Source organism: Ambystoma mexicanum, chromosome 3p, assembly GCF_040938575.1.
Source record: "Ambystoma mexicanum isolate Mex_15411 chromosome 3p, UKY_AmexF1_1, whole genome shotgun sequence".
Taxonomy (NCBI): domain Eukaryota; kingdom Metazoa; phylum Chordata; class Amphibia; order Caudata; family Ambystomatidae; genus Ambystoma; species Ambystoma mexicanum.
In genome coordinates this window covers 325,198,096-325,223,518 of record NC_090925.1, presented here as the reverse complement: position 1 = coordinate 325,223,518, position 25,423 = coordinate 325,198,096, and the positions used below count along the sequence as shown (strand labels likewise).

General features: G+C 46.2%; 1 protein-coding gene across 3 annotated transcripts in view; it reads right to left on the bottom strand.

Moving 5' to 3' along the window:
- GMEB2 (glucocorticoid modulatory element binding protein 2) overlaps nucleotides 1-25,423 on the bottom strand; it is a 374,248-nt gene that overhangs the window by 56,504 nt on the left and 292,321 nt on the right. For 2 of the 3 annotated variants that reach the window (XM_069650898.1, XM_069650899.1), the window contains exon 8: nucleotides 12,879-13,016. The exons of the other annotated variant lie outside the window; for it this stretch is intronic. In XM_069650898.1, coding sequence (XP_069506999.1) covers nucleotides 12,879-13,016 — 138 coding nt within the window. The remainder of the gene's footprint in view (nucleotides 1-12,878; nucleotides 13,017-25,423) is intronic. 3 annotated transcript variants of the gene reach the window in all.

The following is a 25,423-nucleotide window of genomic DNA, read 5'->3' as shown; positions in this document are numbered from 1 at the left end:
CCGCCCTCCCAACCCCATTTACCTTCTTTGTTGTCTTTCGGGAACGAACGTGCTGGGAACTGTTCCCAGCACATCTGCTCCCGATACCCGCCATGGAAAGGGAAAACAGACTCAGTTTTCCCTTTCGATGGCGGCCATTATCTTGGTCGTTTTCTTTCTTTTTTTTTTTGTTGAAAAGCTGCAGCATTTCAGGACAGAAAAAAATGCTTTTAGTACCCCCGTCCCGCAGATCTTGCGGGCCGGGTACTAATAACTATATGCCCCTCGCGGCGGGTGCATTAACAACTTTGGTAATGCTCCGGGGCCTTCATTAACTATGGGCCCCGGGGCATTACCGGAGTCCGTAATGCCCCCGCCGCTCGGGGCATATTGCTTAATTAGAGTGTTTCTTTTACTTTCTTTTAGACAGGGAAATCCTTGTCAGGCCAAGGATAGTGAGGCGTTTATCCAACCTTTTAATTTAATAAAATTGCATTTGTTGAGAAAATTTCAGAGTAGTCTGCATCACATTTCTGACCCCTCGAGGAGGACTTTAAAGCAAAACCTTGTATATATACATTGCTCTGTTCCCCCTCGGGGAACATAGAATTTAGAGAAAATTCAGGGTCAAATTAATCATTAAAGATAAGCAATTTTGTCAGCAATTTTGTCGAGTTCCCATTAGGCATCATCAGGGCTTCGAAATACAATGCCTCCAGTTAATCTATAAGATAACTTACTATCAAATCAGTAATTATTGCAGATTCAAAAATAAGATGGGGTCGAAAATCCTGTTAAATAATATTTTAACATGCTTATACCCCTTCCAGGTTCTGCCCCCAAGGGAGTGTATAATATCCCTAATAACCGCTCTACACCACTTACATTTACAATAATTTCAAAGCCGACAGATCTTAGGCCAGTTTCCAAAAACAATGGCATATATGGGGTGCTCATTGGAAGTCCAAAAAAACAAATTTAATAAACTTCCTTTTATTGCACAGTAGTGAACGCAGGTCAAATTATCCCCAGATTTCATTACCGTATATAGCAGCGGTGCCAGTCTGTTCTTTGTACATTTTTAGAGTTGCCAATGAAAAAAGACTGCCCCGTTGGAAATACAATTCTTTGGAGGACTAGTTCACTTTTCTTTATCTGATCAGACAAGGACACGATTTTGAAATCTTTCCCCTATATAATCAAACTTATTCACTTCTTCTGTTCTTTCCCCTTCCATTGAAATATATGTGAGGAACTCATGGTGACAAGTAAGACAGACACACAAGTGATAACAGTTCAAGGGTGTTTATTGAACAAGGAATTCTGTATGCAGGTTGGAAAAACGCCTATTCTAAACCTACATCTAAGATGGGAGCACACGTCGACCATCAAATGAAAAATGAGGCAGTCCTAGTAGCGTTGTGTCAAATAAAAAGGGCCTATGCTAAGAAACCTATTTCCAAACCTTACAACTAATACAAAAAGGGTGTGGGATAGTTCTCAAGAAAAGAAAGAAGTGTTCTTAAATAACATGTCAGGATGCGGTGGCTTGGGTCTCCCTTCCCCTAGTTTTTGCACGCAGGGTAAGATAGGAGCTTGGAGCACAGTACAGTCTCGGGATTCTCCTGTGCGAGACAGAGCTAATGGCAGCTTTCAGGACCGTCGATGGCAAAGTGTTGTTTCCTTGAAAGTCTCTTGCCTCTGAGGACCCGAGGTCTTCAACTAATAAAACACAAGTTCCTTTTAACAAATGAAAGTTCCTTTCCAAGGTTCGCTGGGTGATGGGATCGCACCTGGTTCCCCCTCTTCTGGGCGCTGACCCTTCTCAATTGTTAACTACAGTTCATGTAGTGCGACGAGTTCACTTCTGGTCTCCCTATTCCGGGCACTGACCCTTCTTTATTGTTTGCCACAATTTCACGTATCAGTTCTTCTCTCATGAACAATGGTTGAGAGCTTCACCCCTGGATCTCCCTCTGCTGGGCTTGGACCCCTCTTGACTTTTAGTGCTGTCACGACCCCTGCCCTTGGCCTGGATTGCTAGACCAGGTGGGCTGCATATAGTACCCCTATCAGGGCCTCAAGGGCCTTGACATTTGCCCCCAGACTCACTTGGAGTCAGTCCTGGTGCCTTTGGCACCAGGCTCATGTGAAAAGCCAGTAATCTGGGCCCAAAAGGGCATTTTGCAACAACATGGATGCTTCCACATGGCTCAGTTCCAGAACTGAACCATGCGGTCTAGCATTTTGGGTGTGGCAGGCCCAGGGACACCTGGGATACTTGCAGGCTATATAAGCCACGCCCGGACTACAGAACACGCTTCGCGTTGCTCTGCCTGTGGCAGAGTGACGTTCACTGCGGTCAGCTGGAATCTTCATCTACACGCCGGACCTGATCTCATGCAAGAACAAAGAGAAGACACCATTAGTGTTTGCTTACCTTTTTGGGAGCAGCTCTCGTACTCCGCTCCAGGATCCTGAACAGTCAACATCTCGGCAGATCTCGTCCCATCAAGAAAACCACTACCTGGGAAAAGAAACAGAGAAAACAAACGTTAGTCAGCGTTTATTCTGCACATTCAGAAACCCTCGCTTACCTGCATAGAGTGGAAGGGCTGGTTCCAACTCAGGGTGCCAGTAAGCGGTTAGCTCATCACTACTTACCGCTCTCCATCTTCTCGGCACGCGTATTCCGGACCAGCATCGCAGCCGTCAAGAAAGACAATATTAAGAGGTTAGCGCAAGAAAAGCATATAGCGCCGCGCTTCACACTTTCTTACCATCTCGTGCACAAAACTGCGCGACATCACGAGGACAGCATCCACACCTATAAACAAAGGAAAGAGAGAAGGAGACCATTACAAAATAAATAACACACAGTCAAGACAGACTTACCTGAAGAACGGAGTCGCAGCAGGTCTGGACCCCGTAGAGTCGCTCCAGTGAAGTAACTAGGCTGCGACGAGCCCAGCCCCAACGCGCCCCTGCACTAAGTGGCAGGACGGAAAGCGCACCTCATCAAGAAGTAAGGTGAGAAGTGCACCGGGAGGTTCTTGGGTCCATATGGGAGGTGGGCCTCGGGTCACAGGAGACAACCAAACTAAAGTTTAACCCCTGTTTTCAGACCTGGTCTTCAGCCACACGAGGGTCCAAAGGAAAGTGGTCCAAGGGTGAAGCAGTCCGAACTGGGTGGCACCCCCGTGGATACCAGGTGAGCGTTACAGTGCTTGGGTGATGGCTTCACCCTTGGATCTCCCTCTGCCGAGCACGGACCCCTCTCAATCTCTTCAGTGGGATTCACTTCTGTTATGCAAGATTATATGGCGGAACCCCATTGGATGCTACACCAGCCTTGTCCTCTTGGCAATAGGTAACCCAACCTTTGGTATAGGCCTGTACTACACAAGTTGGTAGATTGACTGAGCAACCAGGCTAATCTCAAGAGGGGTCAATGCGAGCTGTAGGGTTGCAACATAGAGATTCACAGTGACATGTATTTAAATAACACTTATACTCAAGGTTTCTTGATTAAATAATGATGTATTAATTTAACAGTCAGGTTTAAAATAAGCCTTCTTTAGAAGGGGAGCAATTGTCAACAATAAAATACACTCCTTCAGTTTCAATTAAGTAAGTAGACACACACACACACACACACACACAAGTGACTTCAATAGCTAGGACACTGTGGACCTTAATATATCACTTTAAATTACAATCCCCCAATGAAATATAGGTTACCCCTTTGCCAGCTATGCAAGTAAGTCATGTATGACTTCTTGAGGGACAGGTCAACACAAAGTCAGAGGGTAAGAAGAGTCTACAGGGAGCCAGGCCAACCAATGCCAGCTGAGCAAAGTCTAGGAGAGCTGAGGCACTTCTTGAAGATAGCACAAAAGTCTTGCACAATGTTAAAGAGAGTTTGTAACAAAAATAATCACTGTTGGGCCACAAGCTGGGAGGCTTGTGAGAAAGATGCAAGCAACTCTGCAAAAGGCAGCAAATGCAAGTCTCCAGTGAGAACAATCAAGCTACACACAATCAGCAGTAAGTACCCCTATTTGCACAGTACCTTGAGTCTGAAGAAAAGGTTCCAGCTGACTTCTGTTCCTGTTGTAGTCCTGCAGATCCTGTTGTTCCTGGGCCTCAGTTGTGGGGACAAGATGGAGGACATCTGGGGACTCCTGCACTACGGTTTGAAAGTCAGCTGCAACAATGGACTTACTCCATGACAGCGGCACCACTGTGGCTCTTGGACACCTTGTGGGCTCCCCTTACTTCTGGGGATTCTGTTGAGGTGCCTCAGGCTTGGGTCGTTCTGCTTTGAGGGAGTCCTTAGGATCTTAGGATGGAGCCCTTGTTCGGCTTAAAGGCGATGCACTCATTCCTGGTGTTCCTGGCACTCGGTTCCGGCAGCAGTGAAAAAAGAACAGCCAGCTAGAGAGGGGTTCCAGTTCATCTTGGGGTCAGTTGGTCCCACCAACCCAAGGGGAGAAGTCATCGGTTCCAGGCTTCTCTAATCGATATGAAATTTGGAGCTTCAGCACTGCAGCAGGGATTCACCAGGCAAAACAACGGTCCAGGAGGATGCAGCAAGTTTCTCTTCCACTTTCTTCTTTGGTTCCTTCGTCCAGTGGTCGACTCTGCCTTCCTTGCAAAGACCTCACCTTTTGTACAAGTTTCTCCCATTCATTTGCAGCCTAGCTGTCACTCACACAGCAGGGTGGCTGTTCTCCAAGGCCAGCCAGCCAGCCAATCACCTTTTGGGTGCATTCCTGTAACCAAGCAGACTAAGCACAGGGAGTTTCCGTAACCTCCCTTGCTTCCTACCATGCCAGACACACTGGAGCCAGAGGCAGGCTTCACCCCTGAAACCCGCCAAAGACAAAATTAACAAAGGGACCAAACCTGGTTTGGTGCGCAGAGTAAATCTCAAGAAGGACCATACAAACAACAAATGGCTAAAAAAGAAGACCGGGCGATTTTGACAAAATGGACACCTATGGGTGCAATACTGCAGCTGAGGATTCCGCCTGCGGTAAAACACACAATGGTAGGAAAATAAAACCACTGCCACCAGCCATTAATTGTAGTAAGGGTAACATCAAAAATGTTACATTAGAAGGTAGACAAAGGGGATACTAAGTAACCCCCCAGCACTCCACATAAGATGGTGTGTGCTGGGTCTACAAAGAGAAAAAGGCAAGTACAGTCAATTTCACTTTACTACTCTTGGAAACAGTAGTTTATCCAAGAGAAGGTATTTAAACCTTATCAGAAATCCAAAGGACTTCTCTGTGACACTGCAAAGGTGCTGTGTGTCACAATGCAAACAGATTTATGCCTATAGAGTTTGTCAGACTCCAACACCAAAAGAAACACATGGTTCAAATCAGAGAAAAATACATGAGAGTGAGAAAAACATCTCACTCACTCCAGGATAAAAATCAAAAGTCCTAAAGTTCAACAAAAGGGCTGGGGGTCTCTAATGTAGAAGGGAATTAGCACACAAATGAGAATTCTCCCTAACACCCCAATGGTGAGAACCTTTTTTCCGAAGGCATCCATTTTCCTGTTTTCATTGTCTGGAGGAGTGGCACACTAATGCAGCGTTCGAGCCTTGCGGCTTGCTGCCGCTGATACGACTGACTCTGGAGCGGGTTACTAGGTGCAGCATTTTAGTGTTGTGTCTGGAGCCTTAAACTTCTTAGCCAGCCTCCCTGTAACTGCCAGCTCTGTAAAAGGATGCTTCAGAGTACGGAGGCCCTCCTGTCAAACGTGATCCAGAATGGGTATGGAAAACACTGCCTTCCTGCGTTTACCCATGTGGTCGAAGGGGAAACGGTCCTTCTCCTCTTCTGGAATGAAACCAAACTCCTGGCATGCTTTAGACATCATGGAGTGAAAAGCCCCAATGTCATCTGGAGGCGAAGGTTGAGCCGGGCTACCCTGCGCGTCTTGGTCAGGGTCATCTGTGTCCCACGTGTCGGCTCTGTGTGGAGACGAGGAGGTGGTGGAGCTTGTATCCCTCAAACCAGTGTCCTGGTCTGTGTGAACCAATTACCCCCTCCTCCTGCTCTCTTCTACGTGGACTAAATCCTCATGGAGGTGGATGTCTAGGAGATGTTTGAATCCTAGGGAGTATGCCCTGGTCTCTTCAGGGCTCGATTGGGTCCCTTTGATGCTGCGGAGTAATTTGATCTTCTCCGTATGGCCAAATTGTCTAAGCCTGAGGGAGCAGAAGCCTGGCATCAAGCTGCCCCAAAAGTGACTGTAGTGTTGTAAGTACTTGCAGGGAAAGCGATGATTGTGGGTTTGTAAGGGGGTATTGTGGATGCATACCGCCTATTCCAGCAGGTGTTGATGGTAGAGCAGGTGTATGAAACCTTAGAGGTGTGTCTTCCTCTCCAGATGGTCTTTGGATAGGTGGATTGGCAGTTCCTTCTTCAGGATCGTAATCAATGACACCTGGACATTCCTCTGGCGGAGGCTCAAAATGTAATGTAATTTCATGGTGCAAAATGTCTTCTGGCATGATATCTTCTGGCATGATATCTGGGTAATCTACGGAAGACATTCTCAGGGGAGCCTGGTTGTGCTCCACCATGGCCCCAGTTGGGGTTTTCAAAGTACCTTTCGGGGACAATATACTGCCCTGCATAGGTAATTCCGAAGTCTCCATCTTAGTTGTGGTCAACGGGTGCGTAGGCATTTCTCCGGATGGTTTATGCTTTTTGGTCGTCGACGAGGGGTTCGTCAGTCGACGAGGGATGAGACCCTGGCAAACTTGTCGTTGTTGCTGCTGTCGTCGGAGTGGACTTTGACGATGATTTGGTCATCGAATGGTGTCTTGATGACGATTCATGGCCGTAGGAGGATCTTCGAGATTTCGATGAGTAGTGTTTCTTTTTCAATCGAAGAGGAGGTCCTGGTAGCCGATTTGGCTCTGTGTTTGTCCATCGGCGGAGCTCTCCTGGATGGATCAGACGTGGACCTTTATGACGGGCTTGAGCCTGTCTCCCTCCGTTTATCCGATAGTGCCTTTGTCAACGGGGCCTTAGATGAGTGTGTAGACCCAGTATGCGATCCTGCACCACTAGCTGGTGGTTCTTTGACAGGGAAAGAATATTTGGCCTTATCGTGACCCGAGGACGATTTTCCTCTCACCCGTCTTGTTTTTTTACCACTTGCTCCTCAGACCTGGACCTCTGCTGTGACGGTGACCTCTTGTCAGAGGGAGTGGTTGCTCTCTCACTCCACGACGACCCCACTTCAGACGCCGGATAGGCTCCTTCATTGAGCCAACAGATTAGGCAACGTTTCCTGTCCTTAAGGGCTTTTTGCAAAAAACACTGGCAGATGTCGCATCCGTTCGCGGAATGGTTGGGGTATTGACAGTAAAGACATTCCGTATGTCTGTTACGCTCATATATATTTTTTAGGCCCCCCAAGTGTCACACAGCCTAAATAAGGACTTCTTTGGTCCTGAAGATTCCATGGTTGTAATTGGAACCGTGTGTGTGTAGACGTCGGTTGCTCCAGATGGAGGAATTTGAAGAAATGTACATTTTCTGAAAAATGTAATTTTCTCTCAGGAGAGAAACACAAGGAATTCCAACAGCTCGGAAGACGGTTGAAATCTGAGGGGAAGCTGCTGGGGCGGACCTATATACTCGACGTCCCATTGGTGGGGACCAAAAGCACCCACAACGCTGTTGATGGGACACTCAAGGTGTCAAGTTTTTCCATAGGAAAATTACTAAGTCAAAGTAACCGGGGATTCCCAGCCTGACGACGTGGAATATTCACAGCATGTGAATCCATGAAAGTTCCAATGCTGGTGAAAAATGCCTACTCTAAACCTAAATCTAAGATGGGAGCAAGCTACCACCATCAATAATAAGGCAGTCCTAGTGGTGTCTTGTCAAATAAAAAAGCCCTATACAAATAAAACTATTGCCAATCCTTACAACTAAATACAAGAAGAGTGTGGGATAGTGTTACCAAGAAACAAAGAAGTGTTCACTGATGATATGTCAGGATGTTATAGCCAGGGTTCTCCCTTCACCAAGTTTTGAGCACGGGACAAAGCAGGACCTCTGAGTGTAGCACACTCTCAGCTTTCCCAGCACGAGACTACAGTTCTGTTCTCAGGTATCAGGATCTCTGGTGGTTGAGTCTCTTTTCTACAAAAAAAGTCTCTTGCCTCCGAGGACCTGATGTGTTAAAAATAACAAAACTAAAAGTTCCTTTCTGTATGCACGTTGGGTGATGGCTGTTCAACCCTCGATCCCCCTCTTCCGGGCTCAGACCCCTCCCGAATAGCCACCACCCTCTGTCGGGTTCACTATGGCTTTTATTCACAAGATTTCACCTGCAGCGTTCACGGATCCCCCTCTTCTGGGTTCAGACCCTTCTCAACTGTTAGCCTCCCTCCGTCAGGTTCACTATGGCTTTTATCCCATAAGATTTCTCCTGTCGCATTCACAAGTCTTAATGTCTTTTTAGACAATCCATTGTGGACAACCCTCTGTCGGGTTCACTCTTTTCAACACAATGTTCATTGGGGCATCATGCTTCGCCCCGTTTTGTTGGCATCCCTCTGTCAGGTTCACTCTTGACAAACACACAGTTCCTTCTCCTTTCTCACTATGCAGGATTCGTCTCCCTTAGTTTCTCAATTACGTGCGGGTCAAAGACTTTCGACTGTACGGGGGTTTTGCTAGACCCCTGTATGACAACTTTGACCGTCTTCTTGCGGCTCTACTAGAGCCTTCTGGTTTCAGTAGTTTCAACAATCGGGGAATCGACCAGAGTTTACTGAGTGAGCACCCACGTGGTGCCGGACCCCTCTGCAGCTGGTTTTCCCCTTAATTTGCCATTCGCAACTTTCGTTCAACACAGTTCGGGGTCTTATTGTTTCTCCCTTAGACTCAGCTGTGATGAACTGCTTGACTATTCTTGTTTCTGGAGGCAAGGACAGTGCCACGGTAGCAAGCACATTTCCCTTCTTTGATTATCAATGTATGAGGGCTCCATGTACCATTTACATCTGCTGCAACACACGCTGGCTATTGTTTGCAGTCTTAGGATTCCATTCACAGAGGATTCATGGTTCTGGATCGAAGAGGGCAAGGTTGCTTCTCTCCTTGTCGCTCCTTGTCGTACCTTTGCTTTTGTCCTACTCTTGAACTGCCGCCCTGGGTTAGCTGTCTCGTTGTGTGGTTTGCCTTACTCATAGTGTGCTCTCATGCTCCACCATTTATCCCTGTGGGGAAGGGAAAGGGCCGTCAGGTGCGGTGGTTCTGGTCAATTGCCTGACCCTTCTGTTCTGACCAGTCAGGTAAATGGCTCTCGTTTTAGTCAGTTGTCTTTCATGGTGTAAGAAAGTGTTTGTGTCAGAAAAGGGGGGTGGGGATAGAGTGTCTGAGTATCCCACGTTGTAAAATGGGGAAAAGGTGCAATAAGAAGGGGATCCTGCGTCCCACCTCCACTCCCAGAGGACCCCCCCATCCAGGTGATCCTCCTGCACTGGTCCACCCCCAGGAACTGGATCCAATAGCGATGGCTGTGTCCTGGCCACCTGGATGACAGATCCCGGGGACTAGTCAGGGAAACACCTTCAGGTTCTTCACAATACCCATATAAAATAGAGATGTTTGGGAAGGAAAACAGTTGGTTACCATTTCCCTAGCAGCGCTTCAGGTTCTAGAGACAGTTTTGCGGCACAGCAAGTCCTTTATAGTCTTGCAAAGCTGTAGAAATTAAATGTTCCTGTGGATACTTTCTAGTCTCTAGGAAGGAAGATACAAGAAGGCTTAACCAACGTTGGAGACCCTGTTAAAGGACTCTCTAAAGGGACACAATCACCAGCTTGAGTGAGAGGTAAGAGGGGGTTACCCTGGACCCCTTTACTTGCACTCCAACGCTGTGGAGAGACTTTCTGGAATCGGGTAAGCAATACCTTTTTCCCCACAGTACCTTAGGATAGAAGAAAATGTTTTGAGGTGGATGCTTTGTGATGTTGCAGCTCTGGACCCGACCTCCGGATTCCTTGGTCTGTTGACTGAAGGCAGGACAATGCACGGGATCTCTCAGCAGCAGTCCCGATGGAGGATATTTGGCATGCATTTCTGGTCACACTGTGGTTTTGGTGCCTTTTCTGCAGCACCAACAAAAAACGCGATTCGCCCGGTCAATCTTCTTCGCTTCCTGCAGTCCCGCACTCTGATGAGGGAGTCTGAGCAAGTTGGATCGGATTTCTGGAGTGCCCCTACGGGTTCAAAGATTTGGACAGATTCAGCTTTTTCACGACAATGCACTCGAAACGGGCAGCAGGTCTGCTGGTATTGGGGTTCCGCAGCTCTGGAAACTCCTAGGACCTCGAGAGATGGGTTGTTTTAAAGTTTGTCTTGGTACTAGTTGTCCCCACCAGCCATGGAAGGAGTCGTCCTCTTTAGAGCTCCTCTGTCGCATAGAAAACAGGTTCAGAACAGCAGTAGTCGCTTTACAGTGTTGCAAAGGGTCTGCAGGCATCTCTGGTCTTCTTCTTCGGTTACTTCAGCTTCCAGTGGTTGACTTGCTTTTCACTCCAGGAGCCTCACCTTTTATACAGCTCCAGCACACACTCCTCTGCAATGTCTCTTAGCATTTTACAGAAAGGAGCGTTTGGCTGTCCAATCAGGACAGGCAGACCGCCTGTGGGAATGGACCTTTTCAGGCACTCTGGCAGACAAAGGATAGGGGGGTGGAAAACTCCTCCCCTACGTCCTGCCTGCCCAGACACTCTGGAGCCTAGGCGGGATACTTACAGGTCCCCGCCAAAGGCAAAACACACACACGGTATACAGTCTTTTCACCCAAAAAAAATGCTAATCGAGAGCTTTTTCACCAAAAAATATTTACTGAAAGACTTTTCTTCGAAAAAAAATCATTCACTGAATTTTTTGATGAAATAGTCTTTCAGTAAATATTTTTAGGTGAAAAAGCTCTCTAATGTTTGGGGGGCTTTTGAGGGCATAAAACAGAGGCTTAGGGAGGACTCCCCAATAAAAAAAAAAAAACGAAGTCATCGCTGTCCAGTGCTGAACTTCATTGATGACTGTATGCTAGTCATTGGGCCCTGCCCAGTTTTGAAATTACTAACTGACACTGCCTTGTGTCGTGTCCGCGAGTAATTTCAGAACTGGACAGCACCCTTTATGTAAGTCAACAGATAGAGTGCATGTTGCACTGATTTTTTTTTTTTTTACAAAAAGTGCATTTACCGATTTCACATTCAAAAAAATTCAAAGTGTTTATATACCGAAGTTTTTTACGGTAAAAGAGTTTTGGTGTATAAACTCTTTTCACTTTATGTATGTAAATTCGGTGAAACATTTTTCTGAAAGAAAAAAAAAAAAATCAGTAAATCTTGCCCTTGATGAACAATCTGAGGTAAAGACATGTAACCACCTCCCCCTCCCAGAATGGTAGAAGAAGGGGTAACAAAGAACAACCACGCTAGTAATGACAAAAAAAGAAGGGAGGCCCCAAGTTGCGGTATAAACTATACACAATAGTTGGTAGAACACGTCCACTGCCACTAGCAATAACTAGGTGATTGTCTATGTGACTAAAAAGTCACAGAAGAAGAGGGAAGGGGGCTACTATGTATCCCTTTGGCACCCCACTGAAGGTGGTGTGTGCGCCAATCTCTCAGACTATAAAGGTTTTGGAGAGATCTAAATATCTCTCGATCCTCAAGAACTGTAGTTACTTGAGGATACAGAAAAATAATCTTAAAGGAGGACCGTAAGGGTCCCCAGCAACACTGCCCATAAGGAGATGTGTGCTGCAGTAGTAAAAACACAGATGCCTTTAAGAGCTATGAAGCAGACAGACTCATTAGTACAGGTAGAATACTAAGAATAGAGTTCCAAAAGACAGACCCCACAAGAATGAATAAGAAGAAAAAGGCTCCACTCATTCAGGATTGAAAGGAAAAGGTCCAGAAATCCAGCAAAAAGTTCTGCGGGTCTCACTAGGAGAGGGGATGAAGCATAAAAATGATAAATCTCCCTAACACCCACCAGTTAAAGGGAAGGAGTCATCCTTTTCAGTGTTCCTCGGTCGCACAGAAAACAGGTTCAGGACAGCAGTGGTCGCGTCACGGTGTTGCAAAGGGTCTGAAGGCGTCTCTGGCCATCTTCTTCTTCAGTTACTTCAGCTTCCAGTGGCCGACTTCACTCCAGGAGCCTTGCCTTTTATACAATGCCAGCACTCGCTCCTTTCCAATCTTCTTCAGCAGTTTACAGAAAGGGGCGTTTAGCTGTTCGATCAGGACAGCCAGACCCCCAGTAGGAGCTGGTCCCATTCAGGCACTCTGGCAGACAAAGGACAGGGGGGGTGGAAAACTCCTCCCCCACGTCCTGCCTGCCCAGACACATAAGCTCCATAGGATAAGTAAAATACAAAGAATAGAGTTTCAAAACACAGAGCCCAGAAGAATGAATGAGTGAAAAAAGGCTCCTCTCATTCAAGAGTTCAGAAAAAAGGTCCAGAAGTCCAGCAAAAAGCGCTGGGGGTCTCACTAGGAGAGGGGATGAAGCATACAAATGATAAATCTCACAAACACTCAGGTGTCTGGGAAAAGGAAACAAGCCCATTTTACAACATACAGCAGAATTGCAGGACCACTAGAAGCGAGTTTTCTGGATAGACAGACTGAGTGATGCCGGAGAAAGACCGGGGAGACTGCTGGGGAAAAAGGGCCATTGTACATCAAACCGACTACCACATTTTGAGTAGACCCATATTTGTGTTAAAAACCCCAATACACTTTTTGTAGACTGTCAATAAGTTGCATCCTCTGTCCTGGCATTGTGAAACCGTTTCCAGTGTGTCATTCCTCTTCTTACCTTGAAGCTGTAAGGGTGGGTCCTGTAGTCGCAACTGGATCCCCTTCATCGTCTCCACCAGTTCCTGATGAAACTCTTGGATCACGTCATTGAGAAGGCCTGCCTCCCTTAGACCTTGCCAGAAGATGAATGTATCATCTAAAGAGTGGGGAAGATGATAGAAAGCTCAGAACGTGTGGATAGGAGATAAGTGATTAACAGGGCAAAAGAGCAGGTGATGGTGATCATACCGCAAACCTTGAGGTATTTGCAAGGGTGCAGAAGGAGGAGCCTGACACAGGTGGCATGATTGTTGGCATACACTTTTATTATACCAGAAAAAAAAAAGAGTACATCTAGCTTTCCCTAACCCCAAGAGGGGTTGCCCTGCCACAACTAAAGAAAACAAATGGCTCTGTCAGAACGTCTGTGCAAATCAAAAGCCCACCGTCCTGTGTCAAAACCCTACTTCTGTCTCTTACACTAAATGCTAAACTAAAAAGTGGTAGTGGATCTTCTTGGACTAGAAGAAGAATGGCTCCCTTCTTCTGGTCAACGGACCACAGTTCCCACAGTAAGATAGAACCTTTACCTGGGGGAATGACTCCCTTCCCCAGTTCTCAATCCTTTTCCAAGACACAAAATAAAGTTCCAAGTTAAAGGTCTAACTCACTCTCAGAGTTCACAATACAAGGAGGATGTCTACCTTCCCCTTGTCAAAACACAAACGGCAAAGTTCAAAACAGTTCTTCATGGTGGATAAGGGGTATAGCTCCTTTCCCCAGGTCTCAACACAAAAGACAAAGCTCAGCACAACCAGGGGGAATGACTCCTTTCCCCTAGTTTTTGCTTACCAGGGGAATGACTCCCTTCTCCTGGTCTCTCGTCTCAGAAGTACACTGTTCTTAATTTCTCTTATTTGATTGGGCTCACTTGGTATGACATGCATTACTCACTGTAATAGCATTTCTGATGATTGTATCTGTTTAGATTCACATGCTGTGCATATAGTCTAGTGGTAATCGCTGAGTATTGCATCTTTCTTTCGAAGATTGAAAGGGGTTGTTGATATGGGCTTGACTGTAACACTATCGCTAACGTGACGTGCAGTGTACCCAAAATCCCTCATGCGTCGAGGTCCCTCTGATTTTTTTCTGTTATAGTGGACGCGAGTGAGTACAGAAGAGAGAAGGGGTAAGATATCTATGTTCCTTCTACTCCACAAGGGGAGGAGGGGTGGGCGCATGTGAATCTAAGCAGATACAATCATCAGAAATACCATCACAGTGAGTAATGCATATCTTCTAATGCTTGTGAATCTGCTTAGAATCACATGCTGTGCATAGAATAGCGAGCAGTACCCACAGATGGTGGTGGGAAGTGTGAAGGAACAGTAGCAAAGAGATGTTTTAGCACTGCTTGTCCCACCTGAGAATCAGACCTAGAATATGTATCCAGGCAGTATTGTTGTGTAAAGGTGTGTACAGAACTCCAGGTTGCTTCTTTACAAATGGACTCACGAAGAACATTTGCAATGAATGCTATGGTAGCCCCTGTGCCCTGAGTAGTGTACTCTAGGCATGAAGGGCAGATCCCTCTTGGCAAGAGTGTAACACAGTGTGATGCAGTTTACGTTCCACTTTGAGATAGTAGATTTAAAAACAGGGTCCCTTTCTCTACCAGCTGGCACTGAAATGAAGAACCAGTTTGTTTTCCTTAGTGGCTTTATCATTTCCAGATAATAGATAACCGCTCTCCTCACATCTAGTGTGTGGAGGCTTCTTTCCGCCACGTTAGTGGGGTTCTGGAAAAAGGTGGGTAGGTCTATGGATTAGTTTACATGGATCTTTGAGATAAATTTAGGTGCAAAGCGTGGGTGTGTGTGCAGAACCACCTTATCTTTATGAATCATGACAAATGGGTCCTGAACTGAATGGGCCTGCAGTTCACTATCTCTCCTTATAGATGTGATCACCACCAGGAAGGCGGTCTTGTAGGTGAGTAGCTTTGTGCATTGGTTCAAAGGGAGGCCCCATTAGTCTAGTAAGAACAACATTCAGGTTTCACCCGGGAGCCCGGTTGGAAATAGGGGGATGAAGCCTTTTTACCCCTTCCATAAATGTTTTAATTACTGGAATCTTCTACCACAAAACCTTGCTCTGGGATGTGGTGTATGCCGAAAGCACAGCTAAGTGGACTTTTAGAGAATTGAAAGCCAGGCCTGAATTTAACAGGTGGGTTAGGTACAGGACACTATGTTTAGGTGTGCATTCAATAGGATTTATTTTCTTGCCATTACACCAGATGACAAAGTGCTTCCATTTGCTGGAGTAGCAATGCCTGGTGGTAGGTTTCTGTGCTTCCCTGAGTATGTCTATACATCTTTGAGGGAGTTGGAGGTGCCAGAACTCTATGACCTCAGGAGCCAAGCTGTTAAGTTGAGAGTTTGAGGGCATGGATATAGAGTTACAACATAGTATTTAGACAGCATGTTGTAAGGGCATGGCAGCTTCCTGGGAGGGGAGACTGACATTGCCATGAGATGGGAGAACCAAGGCTGGCAGGCCCACATCAGGGCCACCAGAATCATCCTGACTGGCTCTTGGTGCATCTTGCGCACTATTCTGTCGAGCACGAGAATCGTGGGGGGGGGGAGGTAGCGTAGACAAATTTACCATGTTACTCAGAGTCCGTTCCGCTTGGAGCGGTTCTGAGGGTACCTGGAGGCGTAATCTGGGCATTGTGCCTTCTCCTGGGTGGCGAACAAGTCGACCTCTGGGAAGCCGCAGTCTGCGAAGACGTTGAGTACAATGTCCTCCTGCAGTCGCCACCCCTGCTCTACGGGAAGAGGGAAGTCTCTGCTGAGTACATTATGTTCCCCTGGAACATGTTGTGACAGGAGGAACATCTTGTGTTTGAGAGCCCACACCCATATGTTCTGGGACAGTTTGGACAGCTCTAGAGAGTGAGTGCCCCCTTGTTTGTTTAAATACATGACCATAGTACTGTCCGTGAGGACTAGAACGGTTTTCCCGTGGAGGTGTGTTTGGAAGGCCTTCATGGCCTTGAACACTGCTAGCAGTTCCAACAAGTTTATGTGATTGAATGCTACCGCTGGGGACCACGCCGTGCACCGCCTGATGACAGAGGAGAGCCCCCGACCCCATCAGAGATGTGTCTGTGGTGAGAGTGGCGTCTACTGCGGGGGTGGTGAAGGTTTTACCTTACAAAAGGGTTTTCCCTTAACCACCACTACCGAGACCGAACGAGGGCTTCCGAGACAACCACTAGATCGTCCCACTGGCCGCTGGCCTGACACAATTGGCTCGAGAGCCACTCTTGCATGGGGCACATGCGCAGGCAAGCATGTGGAATTAGGTAGATGGAAGAGGCCATCATCCCTAACAGTCGCATGGTTTTGCGTATGGTCACCTTGTGACTGGCTACATAGTGAGGGATCTGGAAGACCATGTTTTGAACCCTCTTGTTGGAAGGAAAGACAAGGCCGTTTTTGGTCCAAATAAGGGCCCTCAGAAACTGTTTGATTGGGCTGGGGTTAAGGCTGGACTTTTCATCGAGGAGCCTAGGTTTAAGAGGAGATCTACCGTCTTCGGAGTATTTGTTCGGCATGTTCCGTACGAATCCCCTGGTATGAGCCAGTTGTTGAGGTAAGGATAGGTTGGGATGTTCTGCCTGCGCAGGTGAGCAGCTTCTTCCGCCAGTACCTTTGTGAACACCCGAGGAGCTGAGGCAATGCCGAAGGGGAAAACCTTGAATTGATAGTAGGTGTCTTCTATCATGAACCTGTGGTACTTTCTGTGCACTGGCAACATTGAAATTTGAAAATATGCATCTTTCATTTCTAATTTGGCCATGTAATCCCCCTGTAGCAGTAGTCGGATTACTTCCTGCACTGTTGTCATTCTGAACTTTTGAGGTTTGACATTCTTGTTCGATAAGCGCAGGTCTAACACAGGGCACATGACGAGATCCTTTCTGGGTACAAGGAAGGAGGTGTCAATTATATGGATTGGGCAACCATAATCTCTTCATTGTGGCAAGAACTGGTCCGATAAAAGGCAAATTGGCACTGCAGCTGCCTATGAGGAGCTGTCGCTAACTATGAGACTCTTGGAATACCCATGGCAATTCCCACCTTTTTACAAACCTGTCCTGTATGAATATTTGGAGACTCGCAAACTGCATATGTCTACAAGAGACATGGCTGACTACTGCCCCTATTCTGGATGGATTTAGTGTATTTGTCCAATCTGCTTAGGAAAGTGCTGGCGGCAGGCCATCAGGCGCTCTGCTCATTGCAATACAGAATTCCTTGGGTTTAAATGGGGACAAAATACCATTTGGTGCCTTGGGAGTTGAGCTTTCCTCTATTGAGGATAAGGTTAAAATGTTAATCATTAACATCTACTAGCATTGGGGCATTGCACAACTAGAATCTTTTGTGGAGAAAGTGTGCCATGTAATTGATGATTGGGTTGGGAGTACTGTTACTGGGAGAATCATTATGGCTGGTGATCTTAAAGCTGACTGTGATCCCAACAATCTCTCTGGAACTTTGAAGTGGCAATTGGTGGGCAGTCTGATAAGAGATCTTTTGGACAAATATGGAAAGAAGGGCTTGAGGGTCGGTGACTACAGCCCCTAATAGGAAGGAAGGCTGATGCACAAACAGCCTTTGATTGGCACACATGGCATAGATGCACTAGCTCTTCCCTCATTGATTATATTTTTGTTGACCCGTTGCTTATGAACCATTGCCAGCCATTTGATCTACTGAGAAATGACTGCAGCGACCACTCAATCTTGACTGCCTGTTGTGATTGGGTTTTGGCTACAAGAGAATTCCAGTCACAGCCACTAGTCACTCCTAACATGGCTGGTAATGCACTTTGATGGACTGACTAACATTCGTCTTCTGAACTCAAATATAAGAAACATACTCAGTCTATCAACTTTTGAATGGAAACTTAACTTAAATGCAAATGAGTTTCAGAAGCTTGTTGGTGCACTAGTAATTGGTCTAGCAGCAGGAACTCGAAACTCAAGTAAACTACCAGTTAGGCATACCAATTGCTATAACATTGAATTAGTAGATGCAAAAAAGAGCCTGAAGAGGGAGATAAAATCTATTAGTCGCACCAATTCTGATCAGGCAACTTATAATGAACTCATCAGGAAGGCTAGGCAGGCCTATAAAAACGATTGTAAAGCTTTAAAAACACTCTCTCCTTCAGCATGACACAGGAATGATGCTCGGTATTCTGATCAATGCTGAAGTTAGTGCCTTCTGGCATCTAGTCAATTGGCAAGACCAGAATTACACAATCCCGAAACTCAATATCAGAACAGGACTGGGTGCAGTTCTATGAGGATAGGTTTGGGCCACCATCAATTTCGAATGTGACTATCCCGGAACAGGTAGGAACTGCCACCTGGGAACCCCAACTGGATCTCAATATCATCCACCACCTGATCAACAAATGCAAGAGATCTTGAGCACCACGCCCTAATGGGCTTACTAAGAACACCTTCAAAGATGAGCGTAACATCTGGGCGACTCTCTTGTATTTGGAATGTAAAGATATCCTAAGTACTGGGACTACACCTATCTCCTGGAATACTGCCCATGTGATCCCCATCTTCAAGTGCGGGGGCAGGAGCAACCCGAGTAATTATCGACCAATCTCGCTAATTGACGCTGATTGTAAAATCATCTTGGCGTTCCTGCTCTCGCCTCTCGAGGATTCGGCCTCTACAGTTCACCCCCTGGATCAATTCCAGACTGGCTTCAGAAAAGGGCATTCCACCAATATTAATGGACTTAAATGTATTCAAGAAGAGGCCTGGCTACAAGTTTGTACCTACGTGGCCTCAATAGATCTGACGGCCGCATTTGCTTGCGTTGATCGTGGCCGACATGGGTTAAACTGGCTAAATGGGGGATGCCTGGTGGGCTCCTGAGACTGGTTAGTGGGGGTATATAATAACAGTGGCATCCAGGTCCATCTCAGTCAAAATGGGGATATCTCGAGGAGAATACAATCTTATCGGGGAGTGAGATAGGGCTGTGTCCTGGCCCCCTGGCTATTTAATCAGTATTTCTCTGATGTTATGCTATCACCTGCCAAAGAAGGGATAGTTTCCCAAAGGATTGGTAAAGATAAAATTGTATGGCTTGCCTATGCAGACGACCTGCTTATGTTTGATCTGACCAAGGTCAGGCATCAGAGATCACTGAACAAGTTTGAGAATTAAGCTAAGGACAATGCACTGGTTATCAATCCTACTAAAATGAAGATCCTGTGTTTTAGAAAAGCGAAGGCACAATCTAAAGTATCTATGTGCTCTGTTGGAGGTATGTCCCTCAATTTTCCGGATACAGCTAGATAGCTGGGCTTTACTTTCTCTGCATACAGGGGATCTAAGATAGTAACTGAGGCCCTTATCCATAAGGTAAATCTATTAGAAGCTCAGATTGTGAAGATTGGCTGAAAATTAGTAAGATTCACCCTCAAACCCGCAATGATGTTCTATGAAGGAAAAATTGTCCCAAAATTAATCTATGGGCTAGAATTAAAATCTGATAATATCTGTAAAACCTTGAGCAGAATTGAGGGGAAACTATGGAGGAGAATACTTGGGGTCCCCAACGTGGTGCCGTTATCAGCCATCCGCTTTGAATTGGGCATTGTGTCTTTGTGGGCACGGGTGCAATGGGCCGGTCTCTCCTTGTACTAAAAAATGAAGGCTCTAATTTGAGACTTGTTATCCCAATTTATGGACAGAAATCTTGATCATTCCTGAGTACTAAGTCTTTTTTAAAATTAGATCAGAATAGGTTCTAAATGAGATTGGTGTGACTCTGGAAACTTGAATCTCGAACACTATGAAGGCTAAGCAAGATTTGTTTGATTTTGATTAGATCCAGACCATTGATGCCTTCCACTTATATCCGTCCCTAAGTCATCTAGCCCATGAACATAGACGCAGAGGCTTATTAACTGAGATCACGCTTCAATTCCCAAATCGCTTCCACAGAGGTATCCTATTATGGGCCTGGTGGAACTTATTACTTACTAGGGAAATATTACTGATGAGATCCTTAATTTTGGCAGACTCAGTTGGCTGCAGGTTCTGTACGGAGAAACTGGAGTCCTTAAGACACCTTGTGGTTGAGTGTGCTCCATTACAGGGTCTGAGAGTAAAGTACCTGTGATCCCTAGCAGTGAATTTAGCTATGATGGATGATGATCTTATATGGAAACGCTGTCTTGAAATTCAGAATACTCGGGGAGGGTTGGCTCTTTCGGGTTTCATTAAATCATTGAATCTCTAGATTTGAAAGTACCTTGTTTGTAGGTTCTGACATATATTCTACTTTGAAAGAATAAAACAAAAAAAAATATGTGAAACAAATGTATATTTGATCTTTGTTTTGAAATTCTACTGGTTCTAAATGTATCCTTTTTTCCTATTTTTCTATGGTCATTGACACTGCTATTACTTATTGTACATTGTTTCTATATAATGTGAATACTGTTTTTCCTATAATGTCATGATGTTTTTAATGTTTCCAAAGATTGTTGCATTCTTTTATTTTTAATAGGATTCTATGTGGACAATTTATATCTTATTTTTTTATCTCTTTGTTGATCTAATTATATGTAAAGGTTTCTAATAAACCATATACAATAAAAAAACATAAAATAAAACAAGGAATTACAGTGAATAAATACCCTCGTTTACCTGGTGAATGAGGATGACTTCTATGCCACCCTTTTCCAGAAGAACTTGAACCTCTTCCAGCAGAATGTGCAGGTGTTCTGGTGACAGGCGTCTGCTCTTCGGTGGGTGGTATCGAGGTGGTCGGTGAAACTCAATGCAGTAACCATGGGTGACGGTCTTTAACACCCACTGGTCTGATGTGATCCCCTCCCAGGTATGGATAAATGATAACAAGCCATCCCTGACTGGGGTGGCATGGGAAGGGACCCAAATTGACGAGTCACTTTGAGGTGGAGGCATGGGAGCCTCTAGGAGTAGATTTCCTGCCTCTACGAGGACCTCTGTGTTGATACTGGCTGTTACTGGAAGAGCCTTGGCAGGAGGACCAGGGGTTACTTCCAGAACCATTTTGTTCATGGCGGGACTAGGAGAAAGATTGTCCACTAAAGTAACAGCGGGAGTTCAAGCCTCCACGCTAGCGGAAGGGAAGGGCTTGGCCGTGATCTGGCTGATTGATTTCAGCGTTTCGTGCTCCTTCTTGGCAGTCTCCAGGGCATCATCGACATCTTTAACAAAGAGGTTGGAGTCCTCAACAGGTTTATTAATAGGAGCGGCCTGAGTTTCTGGTTTAAGAGTGCTTTGTGTCTCTTAAGTAACGTCTGTTAGGCAGAGTTTGTATGCAGTACCCCTGGGACCAATACACACAACTATGACTACAGGTGTAAGTAAAACAAACCTTTGGTATAAGTCTGTACCACACAGTTTTTGGTAGCAAGCTGAGCAGCCAGGCTTGTCTCAAGAGGGAATGTGAGCTTGTAAGGGTGTTACACAAAGGTCTACAATGACAGGTATTCAGATAGACACTTATACTCAAGGTGTCTTGGTAAAACAATTATTAATTTATTACACAATCATTTATAAACCATTCACTAAATGAGGCAACCAATATCACACAAAGTGTACTACAATACTAATTACTAAGCAGTTGAGCTCCCTTGAAGTAGGAGCAAAATAGCATTGAAGTAGGAGCAAAAAGGCATACGTTAATAAAACAAATATTACAGCACTCTAAAACAGTGCAAATAGTTTGAGTTCATCAGAGGAGTTGATTCAATGCAATAGGTAGGCCAAAGTCAATGGGCTAGTGTCTTGGATAAGTAATAGCGGTTCTGGTATTTAAAACGGAAAAGTCTTTCCCACGGTCCTTAGAAGTAGTTCACGGAAGAAAGGTTTGTATGTCGGGTCACAAGCTGACTAGGCCTGCAAGTTGCCAAAGTACCACAAACTTTCGCGGTGAGAGTTAAGTTCTCGCGTCAGGTTTTCACAGTACCTTATATTGAAGAAAAAGATGCAGCTGAAGACTTCTGTTCCTGGCAGTTCCTGCAGATGTCGCTGTTCCTGAGCCTCAGTCGTGGGGACAAGAGGCAGGACGTCGGGTGACTCTTGCACTTTACAGGGACAAGTCACAAAAGCTGGCAAATTGGTAAATCTTCGATTCCGGTTGCTGTTCTTCAAGCACAAAGCTGGTGTCCTTCCCCTGTGGTTAATCCTAAGCAGCTCTGAGAATGGTATCCAGGTGGCTTACGAGTTGACTAGTCCCACCAACTCAAAGGAAGAAGTCATCCTTGAAGGGGCTTCTCTGTCGAGATGAACTTGGTGATTCGGACCTGCAGCAGGGCTCCACCGGGCAAACCAGTGGTCCAGTAGTTGCAGCAGCCGTCCTCTTCCAGCTCTTCTTCGGTTCTTTCGTTCCAGTGGTCGACTCTGCCTTTCAGTCCAAGAGACTCGCCTTTTAAACAGTTTTCTCCCATTCATTCAAGCCTAGCTGCCACTCACCCAGCAGGGTGGCTGTCCTTGCTGGACAGTCAGCCAGCCAATCATGGCAGAGTGCATTTGGGTCTCCTAGGAAACAAAGCATAGGGAGTTTCGGGCACCTCCCTCACTTCCTGCCCACCCCAGACACTCGGGCGCCAGAGGCGGGCTTCAGTCCTGAAGCACGCCAAAGGCACAGAAACAAAATGACCAAACCTGGTTTGGCGCACAGAGACAAACCCTAGAAGGACCTTTCCAAAAAGAAATGGCGAAAAAAGAAGACCGGGACCTTTTTAAACAAAGGGTGTTTAGGCGGCATCTTGAAAAACATGGCTCCTGCGATTTTTACCTACCGGTGTTCGCGGTCAGGGAAAAGGTCTGGTAGTTTGTTGTAAAACCACTGCCACCAGCCATTTCGATTGGAAAGGGTATCATTTGACTGCTACATGAGTTTCTAGACATAGAGGATACTAGGTAACCCCCTCCAGCACTCTATTGTAAGATAGGGTGTGCTGGGTCTAGGAATTTACAAAGACTAGTAAAGTCAATTTAACTTTACTTTCTCTGGGAAACAGTAGTTTATCCCAGAGAAGGTATTTAAACCTTGGGACAGCCTAAAAGGCTTCCCTTTGTCACTGCACTGAGGGTTCTGTGTGACACACATGAAAAGATGATGGCTATGGAGTCGTCTAAAAACTCCATAATCAAAGAACACACAAGTAAAACACACAGAATTAAAAAGTTCAAGTCCCAAAGTTTAGCAAAAGAGCTGGAGGGCTCGAAGGTGGGAGGAATTGGCACATTTATGAGAATTCTCCCTAACATTGTCCCCTGGGCTAGGGTGCGTCCAGCAGTCTCAGCAGCGTCCAGAGTATTTTTCTATATATTGTGCGCCACCCCTTCCCTCTTCCTAGTGGTTGTAACCACCATGGAGTCCGGTGTTGCATGACCCTGTATGTACAGTGGGTCAGATGGAGAAGAGCGGAATAGTTTTTCAACCAGAGGGTTGACTGCCCGTGTAAGGGATGATAACAACAAAGAAGGAGCTAGGCACTTCTTTATTTAATTGAGTAAGGGGATAGCCTGACTAGTGGGAGGCTTCTCCTTGAGAATATTTTCCACAAAGTCAGAGTCATGGACTGCCTCAAGTGTAGCGATCTCAAAATGAACGTCCGCTCTCTTTAAAATGGCGTTAAAATGGCGTTAAATAACATTTGGTCATCCACAGGTGACGGCTCCCTTTGTGGAGGTGAAGAAGGTGGATCTAGACCAATGATGTCCGGGTCAGGGGTGTGTGTAGGTAATAACCAAGGGCCCTGATTCCCTGACTGATCCTGATCCCAGTCTGGGTCTTGGTCAGATGTGTCCTGAGCAAATGGATGGATATCCTCCTGCTCTGATAAATCCAAGATATCCTCTTGGTGGCTTTGTGCAGAAATCATAATTTTCTGCCATTTATGTGGAATGGGGCAGGAGTCCTCTTACCTAGGTCTTTCGGGAGTGATAGATTTGTCTGAATAATCTATAAATTGGGCCATTTTGTCCATATAATTTTCAAATCTCTCCGTAGTCCACAGGGAAGATGCAGAAAGCTCTGGAGGTGGAAAAGATTGGTCAGAAGGGGGTGATTATCCTGATAAAGCCTTTGAGAGAGGCTGGGGGGCTTCAGAATGTGTTCTGCAACTGCCGAAATAATAGCCGTGAGACTCTCGCATATTTTTGGAGGCTGAATGGAAGGTCTCAACGCGCGTGCCGGCGTTGTTGCGGTCGACGACTCCACCGAAGTCTTAGGTGCTTGCGGTGTGTCAGCAACTGTGTGTTTTTTGGGGGAACGCCCTTACCAGAGGAAAGCCCAGTCGCATGCCACGAAGACGGTTGCATGGAGGATGCCGAACCACAAGATTCAGAAGGTGCCATAGTGGTTTTCAGTAGGCCTGTTGGCGTTATGCGCTTCTTTGACGTCTCTGTAGAGGAGGCCTAAGGGGTTGTGTGTTTGGGTTTTAGTGATACGTGTGTGCCTTTGTCGCCGGGGTGTGAACTCCCCATAACAGAGCCGGTGGCCTGTCTGTCAGGGCTGGGGACAGGCATCTGGGGACCCGACGGTTCTGCCAAAAGATCGATGCTTCCAGTTCTGAGCCATGGCTGCTGATGGATTCCTCGTCATCTGATGCGACGGCGCCAACGGGGCAATGGCTTTCGGCGTGCATTGCGTAGGCCGCCCAGCATTTAGTCCGCTGTCCTTCAACATCTTGGGTCAAAAAAGCTTGCAGGACTTGCATGCACGCTCGTTGTGGTCTCGAGGTAGACACTGATTGCAATGGCGGTGGGTTGCCTTCCAAGGGAACTTACCATTACGCGATGGGCACCATAGCAGAGGGTGACGGCAGCCAGACCAAATAGGGAAATAGAAGGGAAAAGGAAATGCATTCTTGAAGAAGAATAAACCCAGGGCCCCGAGCAGTTGTGGATGTCTTTGACGGCAGGAAGCCCATGAGGCAGCCATCAAAAAGAAGTAGTCAGGAGACTAGACGATCGTAGGTCGTGGGACAAGGAAAGCAATATTAACTCTTGCAAGCTCTGCATAAGACGACCAACTAGTTGGGCGGAAAAAAAAATCTGAGGGACTTCGACGCGTGAGGGATTTTGGGTACCCTGCACGTCACGTTAGGGATAGTGGTACCGTCATGCCCATGTCGATGTCCCCTTTCGATCTTCAAAAGAAAGATGCAATACTCTGCGATTACCACTAGATGTCGGACTATTTGCACAGTATGTGATTCTAAGCAGGTTCACAAGCATCAGAACTCTCTTTTCCAAATACTGAGACGAGGAAGAAAACTCGTGCTGTATGTGGATTTTGGGTCCCTGACCCTGGCTTCTCCTTTTGTTTGACCCACTTGGTTCACTCTCCTGCCAAATGGGACTGTGAGGAAGATACCTCACTTCCTGGTTTGGGTCCCAGACGCCAGCTTCTCTCACTCCCTGGCTCAGCTCCCTTGGCTCACTCT